The sequence below is a fragment of the Amphibalanus amphitrite genome, unplaced genomic scaffold (assembly GCF_019059575.1).
Source record: "Amphibalanus amphitrite isolate SeventyFive unplaced genomic scaffold, NRLGWU_Aamphi_draft 001797F_arrow, whole genome shotgun sequence".
In the NCBI taxonomy this organism is placed as follows: domain Eukaryota; kingdom Metazoa; phylum Arthropoda; class Thecostraca; order Balanomorpha; family Balanidae; genus Amphibalanus; species Amphibalanus amphitrite.
In genome coordinates, this window is record NW_024883290.1 from 91,201 (window position 1) to 105,548 (window position 14,348).

The 14,348-nt window shown below is 48.5% G+C and overlaps 2 protein-coding genes across 3 annotated transcripts in view; both read left to right on the top strand.

The window, feature by feature from the left end:
* LOC122375215 (meiosis regulator and mRNA stability factor 1-like) overlaps nt 1–6,377 on the top strand; it is a 54,270-nt gene extending 47,893 nt beyond the window's left edge. Inside the window, exons 25-30 of one of the 2 annotated variants that reach the window (XM_043354478.1) lie at nt 116–347; nt 790–951; nt 1,441–1,487; nt 1,981–2,142; nt 3,301–3,520; nt 3,985–6,377. In XM_043354478.1, the coding sequence (XP_043210413.1) occupies nt 116–347; nt 790–951; nt 1,441–1,487; nt 1,981–2,142; nt 3,301–3,520; nt 3,985–4,130 (969 nt within the window). In that variant the 3' untranslated portion in view covers nt 4,131–6,377. The remainder of the gene's footprint in view (nt 1–115; nt 348–789; nt 952–1,440; nt 1,488–1,980; nt 2,143–3,300; nt 3,521–3,984) is intronic. The other variant, XM_043354479.1, reaches the window with a different exon arrangement.
* A 702-nt stretch (nt 6,378–7,079) lies between these two features.
* Nucleotides 7,080–13,612, top strand: LOC122375214 (dual specificity mitogen-activated protein kinase kinase 4-like; the record flags this gene model as incomplete). The annotated part of the gene is made up of 6 exons (XM_043354477.1): nt 7,080–7,258; nt 8,667–8,796; nt 10,221–10,320; nt 10,479–10,545; nt 10,888–11,001; nt 13,455–13,612. Coding segments are annotated over exons 2-6 (539 nt in total), but the record flags the coding sequence as incomplete, so codon positions are not given.
* Between the last annotated feature and the right edge of the window lie 736 nt (nt 13,613–14,348).

A 14,348-nucleotide genomic window follows, 5' to 3' on the forward strand; every position in this document is an offset into this window, starting at 1 on the left:
TTTCTATGACTTACGTCGTGACCACTCAGACCGTGCCATGCTGTGACCGTGTAGCCATGTCGTACCTATGCCATTATCATGCCGACTGATTAAATGTATGTCTCCCGTGCCGCAGGTGGAGGGCTCACCTCCATCCGCCCGCCACGTCCGTCTAGTCCCGCTCCAGCTCCTGGCCAGGGACGTGGTCCGACTCCTCCGCCGCCACGGGGGCAGACTGCAGCTCGCTGGCTTCCACGCGGCGTTTTTGGCAGAGTTTGGCGTGGCGGCACGGCCGGCTCAGTTTGGCTATCATAGTACCCCGGCGCTGCTGGAGGCACTGGATGATACGGTAACGCTGCGTGGACGAGGTTAGTTGGGAAAATGGGCCAGTCAGTGAAGAAAAACTGTTAGTGAAGTTACGGAGGTGGTCGTTGGTTGGAGTATGAGAAATCGATTGCTTGGAGTTTATTCCATCAGGAGTTGATTCGGGCATAATGTTTTGATCATCTTGTTGAGATGTTTACTTATTTTGCTAGTAGGTTCTGGATCGACAGCCTTTAAGTTGGTTGTGCGACAATTTTTCTTCATATACCCCGGAGCTTAGTTCTTTTTGCTTTTTGTAGTGTTAAGCAGGCTTAGCCTGTGCACTACTATGCTTGATCGCTGATAACCAACACATTTCACTGTGCCAGTTGCAGCTAGCTTCCGTTAGTCCAGAAGTGAGATTCGGGGATAGTCGCTGGTCAGTGGTCACTACTGCCAATACCATGCTTCAGTGTGTAACGAATCCCGTCGGTTCGACTTTCACAGGCGCCCAGCGGTCCATCCACCTCCTCCGAGAGTTCACCACTGGCTGCGACTCGAACGGGGGCTCGGGCGACGGACGACCGCAGGCGGCCGGTGGCGCTCCCGAGCCCCAGCCGTCCGCCCGCGGTCCGCCGCCGCCGCCGGCTCCCGTGCCGGGTCCTCACGGTAAGCTAATCGAGGAACAGCTAAACAAGCTGCTCCTTAGATTGTCAGATATTGCGAATGGAGGCATTCATTGTTAAGATATTAGTCGCCGCACAGTAATGGGTTAGGTGCGGCCAGTGCAGATGTTGCTTGGATGCGACTTTTGGGACATCGTTGTCCCAGATCGTAGGTTTAGATGGCCAGTCTAGAATGCATAGAATACAATGGCAGTGAACATTAAAATTAAATTAAGTGGACTTTTTTGTTGGGATGTTATTACCACTGTAAACTGCCGTGAAGTGATAGGGGTCATTCGCGAGCTACCAGAGAGTTTACTCGCCTTGCAGCTTCTTAAGGGACTGGTATTACTGCCTTGACGTCCTCTCGGGCGACGATAACTGTCTGGGAACCTGAGGTCTGCTGCTCTTGTCTGGAATAATCCTGTAATTGATTATGCTTTCCTTGTACTTCGTAGCCTCGCACTGACAGTAATCTCTCCTTTTACCACAGGTGACAGCATCGACTGCGCCCGAAGACCTCCCTCCCCTGGGATGCAGGTAAGGTCGCACACTGAAAATACACGGTCTGGCCTTTCCAGACCAAAACAACTTCTGATTGTGCTTTAACTTTTTGTGCTTACTTTTTTGCGTCTTAGCATTAATTGTTGTTTCAAAATAAATTTTATCTTCCAGGACGTGGTCTTGCTTGCGATGTTTTGGGTTTTGTCCCTAAAGGCATGTTTCAAAATATTGTGGTTTGGCTTGCAGCACGCATCGGATGCATTTGTGCCTTTTGTGAAATATTTGCATGTTGATATCCCATTTCACCTTGCACGATTTATTTCGTAAGACGTTCGTACGATGGTGGATCGCTTCAGGGAAATATATCATTGATAGCTGTTCCCCTTCAAATTGGAACCGCCGTGCCGCAGCTCTGTCAGTTTGTGATATTTCATTCGTGTCTCGTTTTATCACCTGTACTTTTATCCGCCCTGCACCGCCTCTGGCCATGCTGCACCCGGTGTGCGCGCGGTCGGGCGTGGCGCGCCAGGTGTACGCCGGTCAGCTGGTCACTTGGTGCCGAGCCTGGGTTTCGGCACCCCCGCCGCCACCGCGCTGGCTGTCCACGCAGATGGCGCCACCGCTGCCGCACCAGATGGCGCCACCGTTTCTCCCGCCGCGGCCACCGCTCGGGCTTCGACCGACCGCTTATGTAAAGGATTTTAGTCGATTGTGTTTCGTAGTAACTGAAACCGGTCCCGTAGTTACCGACTGTATTATGTAGTTGAGTCGGGAACCTAGAGCTTTCGGAATTTCATAGAATTTATTCTGCCCGATTCAGTCTTCAGAACCTTACAATATGGTGCCGAGTGAACTGGATTTGAAATGTGACACTCGATATACTCTGAAACAAATTACCGATTGAAGTCTAGAACAGCAATTGCCTCATTTTAGAAGAGCTCCGGACCGGCCACAGCTACAGCTCTTTCATGGCAGATGTTGCTGCTTCAGTAGCTTATGCCTCTACCGTATGACAGCATTTCAGTGATGTGCTGGCTACGAAATCACTGATGGAATTATCTGCACAACTTGAGTGCGAATAGATTATAGGGATGTTAGTCAATTAGTCGACTCATGCATGTTTCTGTTCCGTTGGTAGCGGTGGTAGCAGAGCTGCCGTGCAGTTGTAGCCATCACATGGTAGCTGTAGTCGCACTTGTATTGGTATCTATTTTCCTGCTGTTAAAGCTTCGTATTGAATCCCTGGTCTTTCTGTCATGAGTTGTCGGGTTCATTAGTTTATCTGCATCGGATTGTACAAACTCTGTGTCAAGATCCTTGTTTATTGCCTGCCAATGATTGTCGGACTATCTTCCACAGTAGTCTTTCATCTGCTTTCTAGAAACCCTGGAGAAGCATGCGAGGCTCGTTTGATTTTGATTCGGCCGTACACCTGTGTCTTATGGTGACGCTGGCCTCGACACCACTTTGTTGAATAAAGATTAGACCCTCGACTTAGATCGAAAATATGCAGTTGTGGCATTTTGTGACATTTGCCCGATTCTCTTGATATTCTCGTACTTGGCATTGTGATTGTGATAACCAGCTAGCGTCGTGTTTTACTTGTGTCACGTGTATCTGTGCATGCTTTTACACGTTAAGACGAATTCAAAGTCTGCTTTATCGTCGTAAATTTCTACCCAGGAGTGATCAAACCACACATTTTCAGTCATCGTCTCATTCTATACTGCCTGTGTGAATGAATTGTATAAATGTTGATTGCGAACCCTCCTCGTCATACGCTTACTTGTAATTTCATATGTATGCATAGAGCCCGCAAACACTGACTGTATGTCTGTCTGCGCGCCAGGAGACGGGCTGTATGTACCTAGCCAGCCCTCCGGCGCCGTCCGAGCTGCCCCGACCTCAGTTCAGCTGGCTGCCGCCGCCGCCGCCGACCCCTCCGGCCCCTCAGCCGGGTCCTCCGCCCGCTCCAGCGCCGGACAGTGTGGCGCCTCTACCGGCCGCCAAACCGACGCCCCCGCCTCTGGGAGCGCACCCCACCCCGCCCGAGAGACGCTCTTCGCGAGGTGAGGGATGGTCGACGAGCTGTGATACTTCAGAAACACATGAGATACGCATACTTTGGAGCGATTGTAACGGAACGGAGGTGGATGGAGTTGTTGCAAAGAAGAGCGATGATTGTCTTGTGATGTTAACTACCATGTGTTTTTCATGGTACTGGCGCTATTTAGTGGTTGCGAGAGATGCATAGGGAAATGCACTGATGGAGCTGCTAATTATGAGCGAATTGATAGATGCCAGTTACATAAAACATGCTAGCAAAACTACGCAGAAACGTGGCAGGCCTTGACTGTCCTCTGAGTCGGATAGGAAAGTTATTTACCATCAGATGATACGAGGTGCAGATATAACCTTGCACAACTCTGAAAGATAATTGGCGTTAGCTGTCGGTTCCCTGAGACCCTTCGATTTGTAGGATTTAGCCGTCATTAAGATGGCGACTGACCTTCGTTGTTAATTTTTGTCACAGGCCGCAGCCGAATCGCCGCCCAGTTCCCTCCGTCCCCCTCCTCCGCCGCTACATCTACCACGGCGTCTACCGCCCAGTCGTCCACCGCCACGACCACGACCACAGCCGCTACTGCTGCCGCTGTCGCTACCTCTAAGACCAAGTAGTGGATTCATGCTGGGCTCGTCTGGCTTAAACCGGCCTGCACTGGGGGCTGAAGCAGCCTGGTAGTCTTCTCAGCTACTGAGGTGGTTGATAGTAAGGGAAGGACCGGTATAATATGTTGGCGTCGAAGGAAGGAACAGGCTTAATCTGTGTACTGTCTGCTTTGGACTACTGTCGACTTCTTCCGACGGCAGGAGAACGCTATAGGATCTACGCTACACAGCCTAGCTGAGAGAGGTGTGAACTTTGAGCTGGGCTCATATATTATTACGTTCAGTGTAGTGATTGCCTTATACTGTTTCATACATTGTGATTTTTTGGATTAAGTCTGGAGTGAACCAGGTCAAAATGGGCATAACTGAAAACAGGGTTTACGATAAACTAGAGAAAGGGTAGAATTCACTGAGAGTTTAAGTGACGCATGTGGGGCTAAAACAGCACCCAGACACGTGTTTGGCAGACAGTTATTGTGTTTTGCCTCTCGGGCGCTGCTAAGTACCAGTCTGCGCACAGCTGTATATCAGGCATCACGCCGATGGCTTATCTCCGTCATGGTATTGTCTGTGTATGTGACGGACAAGTATAGCGGTCCCACAGGTGGAACCCCATTCGGCCCGCCGGTGGATTTCACCAAACATAGACAGATAGTTGCTCCTGTCTGGAAACCTGTCTGGTTGTGCCATTCGTGTGTGGGATGTTCAGTATGCTAGGGACATCTCACGGCACGTGATCTGCGTAGTTGATTGCGGTGTTGATAGGTACAAATCGTAACGGCGCTGCGCGCCAACCGCTGGGTACAAACTGATTCCGTGCTGCCGTTTACCCAGTGTCCAACCGTCCTGCTTCATCACAGCTGCCGTCAGCATTTCAGTTATCCTAATCACACTGGCTATTTACCTTGATAGCGATGGTTTTTCAGTATTTGATTAGTCTTATTCCGTCTCAAACCGTGGTAGCCTTACTAGATGCTGCAATTATGATCGTTGATATACCAGCATATCAGTCGTACTTACACGTTCCTTTTGAGGATTTGATTTGCGATGTACTCTTTAAGGCATGAACCCCAGGCGGTAAAAATGTCTGAAGAAATTTACCAACTACGCGGCATAGTCTCGTACACGGAACCGATTTCCTTTTTCAGTGTAGTTTGAACAGTTATATTATGTCCAGCATGCGAGACCACGGAGCCTGCGCGTTTAGTTGCGTCTGTGGCTGAGTTCTGTGGCGGAAACTCGCAATTCGTCAGAATGGTCGATGTGATTATGTGAAGTCCCTTTTCCTAAGGTAGCGAGCGGCTGCTCTATGTTTCTACTGGACCATGCCAGTTGAAGTGCTCAAAAGTCGCAATGCACAATAGCCATGGTTGAGTGCTAGCGGCTTGTACTTTGTTTTTTTTTTGTATTGTGTTCAGTATTTATTGGCGGTATCGATGTGTTCGGTGATTGGTATTTGATGGTTTGTTTTACGGATGTTTTGCGGATGTTCAATCTGCCCACAGTTTGAGGCCTGAGGCCCCTGCTCTTCAGTGAAGAAACTGTTGAATTTGTACGTCAGTTCTCAGCTTCTGAAAGTGGTAGCGCTCATGTTCCGCGAAAAGGTAGCATGGTGTGCGCATATGACGCATTGTAAAGCTGTATGCCTCCCTGTGATGCAAGGCAGCGTTCCAAATCCTCAGCGTTGCCCTTGTGAAGGCAGACCTTAGAGTGATAGGTTGCTTGTTCTCCATCAAAGCACAAGAAGTGCCGAGGTGAGCCATAGACTGACCTGGCCGTGGCTGTGCCAGATATGTGTAGGCTTATGTGTTAATGTTGAACTGGCAACTCTCTGGTGTCTTGAAGGCAAGGAGCGCTCGTTCCCTGATTGACATCAGGATAGCCCGTATGGTGTATTGCCTGCAGCCCGTAGAGTGTATAGGGAACTATGCCCCGGCGGCTAACGCTGACAAACTTGTACCGTCGCGTGTTTTGTGCCGAGACGACATTGTATCGCCGCGATTGTTGTTGCGCGTATGTTTTTGTAGATCTTTATGGTGTGCGCGCAGGCCCACGCGCTGAGAGCTTCCTGTTGCGGAGTTACGCGCTGGATTGTAGAGGCACTGCGCCGGTCCCGAGCGTACACCTCGGAGCCCCGGCATGGTAGGGAAACAGACCACTCCGGGCTTTCATTGCCTCGCTCAGAAGTGTTTTACGTTGTGAAACACAACGATTCTGTGAATAAAGTTGAGTGTCACGCAAAGCTTGCGTTCTGCACTGGAGTGTGTAACTCGCTGGTTGGTCATGTTCTGTTTACATCAAAGGAACTGAGAATAGTACGAGGAGCGAGAAACAGGATCTGCACGGACCATTGTCATTTTGTGTCAAGTGAAGTCACCGATAGGGCAGGAGTATGTAGGTTGCGGCCAAGCGGGCTGCGGACACAAAATATGAGGACTTGCTTTTTTCTGAGCTCTGAAAGCTCCAGAGCGGGCAGGGAGCGTCAGTGCCCTACGCGTCGAGCTTTGCAATTCATACTATCCCTGGTGCTGAACGCCATGTGACGGGATCCGGACCTAAAAAATCCGTACTGTATGTAAGGTAAAGATAATCCGAAACCTTTCTACTATTTCTGCCAGAAATACGGCTAGTTTGGTAGAATTTGGGGACAGATGCCAGTAGGAAAGAAGCGCAGGAGCCGTAGGAGTTCTTTAAGCTGTGTTCACACGGCACTTTCCTTAGAGTCGGGACGCAATGCATTTGCTACCACTTTTGCTACGATTTTAAATCCCATTGAATCAATATGGAACACCACAGTTTTTTTTCCAAAAAGAAACATTGCGCTGCAAGAACATTACAAATTGTACCAGCATAAATGTAGTCGGTAACAAGCAAAGATTTATTGTAATGGTCTACTGTTTTAGCCTAACTTTTAAGACTTGGTGGTATGAACGCTGCCTTGCACTTTGGACTTCGTTGTGTTTTCTTTCGTGAGTTTCGAAGTCGATGTGCAATAACAAACGACTTCTTGAGATGGTTGGCGTTGTCGGTTTAATTTCAATTTGTTCGCAGTTTTGAACCAAGATACCTATAAGAAAGTTTTGAACCATCGCTACGATTCTCCAGGATATTTCACGGGCAAGAGCGCCTCGTTTTTCGTAAGTATTTTACGTTTTCTCGTTAGGACGCTCTGGACCACATTTTTCAGAGTTCTCAGCTTGAGGGTTGAGATAGTTTTCTTGGAGTTGAACATATTTGCATGATATATGGCTGGAAACATTTCATTTTACTGAGTTTGGGGGTAAAGCTCATTTGATTGCATATGACAAATGTGCTGCGTTGTGATGACAACACTTTTCGTTGCTTCTGGAATTTTGCTTTTATTTTGGGCTAATGTGATGTGACATGGGCCTTGTAGCATGTAAAATATGACAGCATATCATGTGTATAGGTTAACTCTTTGAATTGGTTTTCTGTCCTTCGATGCATTGCAAACTGAGGATTAATGGTGTGGTGCGGATGAGGATTGAGCGTCAGTCATCAAGGTGTTGCCCCAAATTGAGTGGCCGTGGTGCCATTCCAAGCATGAGACATGGCTGTAGTTCAATGCTGAAGTGTGACACTGCCCATAATACTACATGAATATGCACAGTATTCCGTGCAATAGCTGATGCTGTCAAATATTTCTTTTTTTATTTGGTTTGATCGTCATTTTGATTTGTTTGAGCTGGGCTAGGAAGTGGAGCATTATACCTACCTACCCATTTAGGATGGTTATTGTTTGGTTATACTTACTTATACTTATACTTACTTATTTGGTGTCAGCTTTTAATTAGCATGCTTCCAGATTACTGGCCTTTCTTGTTGCAGTCCCTTCATTTGCTAATTTTGGGTGGTTTTGTGCTATCATCAATGTGTTTGTGTGTTTTCACATTCTGGAATCTCATAATTTGATGTTTTTGACCTGATTCTGGGGATGATCCAGACCATCAGTCAAATACCTAATAGGTATGAATTTTTATTTATAGGTTGAGGTGAGACATATATGTGACGAATGTGTACTGTGCATTTTGTGACTGTGTTTTATCCTTCCCCAGCAGAGTTGTATCTGGGTCGAATACATGCTTTGAACTGAACATCACACTTGCATGGGAAACAAATAACTTGTTGTGCTACAACATTGGTGATGAGATCTGACTTGATAATTCTAGTTTGTTAGAAAAATTGAAGTGATGCATTAATGTGATGTGTTAAAGCTAAGTTTAGAATGTTGTGTCTATTGCTGAAGTACAGCTATTGTTTTTTCACACTTTCACAATGTGCTTATATTTATATCAAACAGGAAAGAACAGAGCTAAAGTCAAAGTGCTTAAGTGCTCTAGAAACTGCATTGTTCATTTCAAACAGGATGAGAGATGGAGTAGCCTTCCAACTGTCTTGATTCTCGATGGCCTTTCAAGAAATATTCTTAAGCATTTAGAAACTAATATACATTGTATGGTGCAACAATTTTTTGGGAGAGGCTTCTTATGTCTGCCAGCCTAAAATCACTTTTCTGCTCCGCAGGCTGTAAACGCCGCTGCTGCCGCTCCCAGCATGGCCGACAGTGAGGGAAACTCTCCGTACACACTGCATCGGCCGGGAGCCTTCGGGTCGGCGCCTGGACGCTCCCCCACCGGCGCCGGACCTGGACTGGGTGAGGGCACTATTGGAGGTGGTGGGACCTGGACTGGGTGAGGGCACTATTGGAGGTGGTGGGGCCTGGACTGGGTGAGGGCACTATTGGAGGTGGTGGGGCCTGGACTGGGTGAGGGCACTATTGGAGGTGGTGGGGCCTGGACTGGGTGAGGGCACTATCGGAGGTGGTGGGGCCTGGACTGGGTGAGGGCACTATTGGAGGTGGTGGGGCCTGGACTGGGGGAGGGCACTATTGGAGGTGGTGGGGCCTGGACTGGGTGAGGGCACTATTGGAGGTGGTGGGGCCTGGACTGGGGGAGGGCACTATTGGAGGTGGTGGGGCCTGGACTGGGGGAGGGCACTATTGGAGGTGGTGGGACCTGGACTGGGTGACGGCACTATTGGAGGTGTTTGGGCCTGGACTGGGTGAGGGCACTATTGGAGGTGGTGGGACCTGGACTGGGTTGGGGCACTATTGGAGGTGGTGGGGCCTGGACTGGGGGAGGGCACTATTGGAGGTGGTGGGACCTGAACTGGGTGAGGGCACTATTGGAGGTGGTGGGACCTGGACTGGGTTGGGGCACTATTGGAGGTGGTGGGACCTGGACTGGGTTGGGGCACTATTGGAGGTGGTGGGACCTGAACTGGGTGAGGGCACTATTGGAGGTGGTGGGACCTGGACTGGGTGAGGGCACTATTGGAGGTGGTGGAGCCTGGACTGGGTGAGGGCACTATTGGAGGTGGTGGGGCCTGGACTGGGTGAGGGCACTATTGGAGGTGGTGGGGCCTGGACTGGGTGGGGGCACTGTCGGAGGTGGTTGGGCCTGGACTGGGTGAGGGCACTATTGGAGGTGGTGGGACCTGGACTGGGTGAGGGCACTATTGGAGGTGTTGGGGCCTGGACTGGGTGAGGGCACTATTGGAGGTGGTGGGACCTGGACTGGGTGAGGGCACTATTGGAGGTGGTGGGGCCTGGACTGGGTGAGGGCACTATTGGAGGTGGTGGGACCTGGACTGGGTGAGGGCACTATTGGAGGTGGTGGTTGGGAGGGCAAGACTGAGAGTGTGACCAGTGACAGTCAGAAGATGGTTAGAGAGTGTGTTGGGATGAGTGGTAAATGACTGTCTCAGGGGAGAAGCCAAGAAATGCCAGGGAGTGACGTATAAAGTGTTTGTTAGAATGGTTAGGGAGTGTTGAATGGGTATATGGGAGGGTTGGAGTCCTGGGGATAGTGAGTAACGAATGCTGAGCGTCTGGGCTGGAAGCTGCTAAGTGTCTAAGGGGCATTTAGAGGAATTAGTGTCTATCAGGTCGTTGATAAGAGGACGTCACTGTGCTTCCTTCAATGTGTGTAAGCTTTTGGCATTGCATGACGTGTTGCCGTTTCCAACGTCGTGATGTTATTTCGTTGAACAATTACCTACGTAATGCCTGTTTTGCAGGCACGGCAGAGAAGCGAAACCGACTGAAGCTTTCGTTCACCAACTCGGGGTCCCTCCTGAAACAGACGCCCAAGCTGCCCCTGCCAGTGCCAACCACACAGTGAGTGGTCTGAGGGTTGTCCTATGGCTCAGAGGATCGTCCCGGAGTTTTTGAACACAGCAGCTGATATCAGAGCTGAGTAGAACGTGATAGAAACTGAAATGTTCTGTACTGTCCGCGGGATGTGGCAAGGCTAACCGCTTCTACTCCCATTTCAGACTCCGAGAGAAGTATTTTGTGCCCAAGAGCATACAACATGGGATGATGAAAATATCGCCCAATCAGGTACGTTTCATTTCAGTGTGATATGAAATGAAAGATGTTAGTGACTGATGATCGTGATTTATCGAACTTATTTACGGACTTTGCCCGTACGGACATCACGTTTCCTTGGACGTGAACACCATATTTACATCTGTGTTCCAAACATGTGTATATCTGATAACGATATTTTGCGATGCACATAGAACTCATACTGGTGATTCTTTGGTACGAAAGCAGCCCAGGTTTCACTGTGACATCGGTAGCCGTGTAGACTTGTGGAGGCGTCAACGAGTCTCCTCCCTTCCTCTTAGCGCACGAACACTGCTAACTGGGTCTGGTGTTGACCGATGTTTCACTACACAGGTGTACCAGTTCACCGCCGAAGACCTGGATAACCTGGGGGAGATCGGTTGCGGAAACTTCGGCACCGTTAACAAGATGTTCCACCGCGCCTCCGGCACCGTCATGGCCGTCAAGGTAGGACGATGGACCTGCTGGGCGGGTTTGGTGACGGGGGGGGGGGGGGCGGGGGCGGGGGCTGTTGATATGTTCAATCGGTCTAACTTAGGGATAGTGCTCACTGTATATTTCTATGCTGCTGTGCATATTGTAGATTGTGTAAGTTGTGTAAGTTCGTAAATATAGTATCCCCTATCCTATCCATCAGAACCTACCGCCTATCCATCTGTAACCATGGATACGTTTCCGCGCTGCCGATTATGATTCTTTTGGTCTTGCATTTAACCCGCGACCGCCTGGGGGGCGGGGTCGGATCCGACCCCCCCCCTCCGTTTTTCTTGAATAACTCATGAACCACTTTCGCTATCTACTTGAAACTTGGCATACCTTCTCCCCCTTCAATTTGACGTCTCCTGTGCAATTTTTAAGAAAAAATTTTCAAAACTTTTTGAGATATATCGATTTTAGTGATGTAACTACATGGCGTTTTTAGTCAAAAAGTGGTAAATGTTTAAAAAATCGCCAAAAATCAGGGTTTGAAGCAAATTGCAAATTAAGGACATCAAAAGACGCAGCTCAACAAGTTCTTTAAGATGGCTATCTCGGATTTTCCATAAAATGCGTTTTTCACCCCTAAAAATTCAAAAAACTATATTTTTTGGAAAACAGCTAATAATATCCAAAATTTTGGAAATTCCCAAAAAACCGGAATTCATGTTGTAGAGCTCTATTAGAACATTAGATGCCCCAAATTTCAACTTTCTATCTTGAATTTTGACCCCCAAATTGTAAAAAATAGCCCCAACATGCATAGGGCATGGTGACGTCATAAGCATTTTCGTGAATTAGAGGCACTTCTGAACATCGCATGTGAAAACAAATGGCACCACTAGATTCCTGGGACAAAGCTCGTCTAGAAAAGTGCATTTTTATGTCAAAAATAAAAAGTTGAAAAATTGACCTTTTTTCTTAGCCCTCGTTTAGTTATGTATAGTATAAACGATTTTTTATGCTTTCAATGCACACTTATCACCAGCACAGTGACTTGGGGTCACTTATAACCATTACCATCGGATTTGGCGTGAAAAATAAGCCATAAAACATGTGTCGCACGCCCATGTAGCAGAAAGTGAAAACCGTGACCTTTCGTGACCTGACCTGACCTTGACCTGTACCTAGTATGACCCCTATACGCACATGGTACCTTCACTAGGCCTTTGAGGTCATTTTTGGTGAGTTTCGAGCAGCAGCTGTCGATTCCGCTGTCCGTAAGCCGATTCATGCAAAACCCCTGAATTTGACCTTTGACCTGACCTTGACCCGAAAGTTGACCTCAATCCTAAAATCTTAAGAGTGCTTTGAGAAGGTCTCGTAGAGACCTTTCGAACGCCGCCTCGCGGGGTTCGATACGACCATTGGTTCTCGAGATAACAGGGGGGGGGGGGGTCGGATCCGACCCCCCCCCCCCAGGCTGATGTGGGTACGGAAATAGCCCAGGCGGTGCCGGGTTAAATGAAGTCGCATATATGATGCCTTCATAGCTTCTATTCATCTACATACAGGCCAGAATCACTGTGCTAAAAGCGTCCAGTACGGACCTTGTCAAACTAAAAGCCTGTCCAGTCAGCCACTGCCCCAATTTGCTCTCCCGAACCATCGGAGGACTGGAATTGGTCACTGCTCCCCTGGGAGATCCTCTATTTGTCGTCTCCCTCGCCCCTTGTCAGTCTTGTCGGTCATTGTCGGTCGTTGTTGTTCGCTTTTAGCCGCTGTCGGTCGTTGTTGATCGTAACCTCCCACTCTCGACTGGCTTTTGAGATCATAGGTCATCGTCCTCTGCGTTATCGTCCCCGTCTGTACCGTGAATGGGTTCCGCGTCGTGTTATCGCTGCGAAGGATGACATTTCCTGTCGGCAAATTTAAAGGCGCGCTTGTGCTCGGTGGCTAGGCGCTCCAGTTGATAGTCTTGTTTCCTGGGTAGAGGCGTTGGTACGGAAATGGAACTGGGGAATCGTAGAGAGCTCGCTAATATCGATTTATGCAGGCATTCCTTGGTTCGGACGTCCGATGACAGTGCGTACTATTTACTACTTGCTTTCTGCGAGTAATGCGTATGAATTACGTCTTTTTCAAAATATATACGGCTGCATCGTCACGAATCATAAAATCGTTAATCGTTAGTAGTTAGATCTTTTTTTTTACAACGGCGTTATGACTATTCTGTAGTAACGATTTCCGAAGGTTTTTGTTCTATTTACACATATTTATAACTTTATGTATTGTGTAGTTTCTCCGGTGTAGTGATCTACAGTCAGCAGTCAATGCACTTTATATGTTTCGAACGCTACTCACTCGGCCTGTTTTTTTTTTTTTTCCCCAGTGGCTTGCAGTGACCTATGCCGATACTTATATTTCTTACCCGACCACCAACATTTTCACCACCGTTTCTAACCATTCTGGTATTTCCCCAGCGGATCCGCTCTACCGTTGAAGAGACAGAGCAGAAACAGCTGCTGATGGACCTCCAGGTGGTGATGAAATCCAACGACTGTCCCTACATCGTACAGTTCTACGGCGCCATATTCAAGGAGGTGGGTGACGCTGCCAGGCTCGTGCCCGAGGCGCTCGGGTGCGCAGTGTGTGTGGTTGATGCGTAGGTATTTGGTGTCAAATTCAATGAAAGGCGGTCATTTTCTCATAACGATTATTTTCTTTTGCAGTTAGTTTTCCGGGGTGGTTGTGTGTCCGTGAATTTTTTTTTCGCTTTTTACAAAATGGATACACTGTATGCGATTTGTCTTTTTAGATAGGTGACATCGTTTTCTTTTATTGTTTCGTAAGCATGAAATACTTCAGCTCTCCCATATAAAATGATCCCGGAACCAGATAGAGTCAGGTCAGCTTCCCAAATGCCAGCAGTGCTCGGTCGTGTCATCAGTCAGATACCGCCCCTGGTGCTGCTACCGCCGTGCTGTCTGCGTTGAATGATATACCTCGTCCCTGTCATACTCATATCCCGGGGCGACACCTGTACCCTCTCTGATTCATCGGGAGTGCCCCTCTGACTCAGCCATATCAGAATCTCCTTTCACTATCGCTTGGGTGGGTCCCGTCGTGGTGTCATTGTGGGTTCGTTTTAACGCTGGCAGTGCGTACTGTGGCGGTAGCCTGAACTGAGTTGTTTAGTTACTGCATAATGGCTCATCTGTACTGTTTTCGGCATCTGTCCCTTAGCCTGCTGTCCCACTGTCTTTTTTTCTTTCTTGCCGCAGCCGAACTTGACTTTATTTCGCACATACTCGATGGCTTGAAGGTAAACTTCAGTGATCAGTGTCGGTAAATACATTACATCCGTCGTGCTGTCC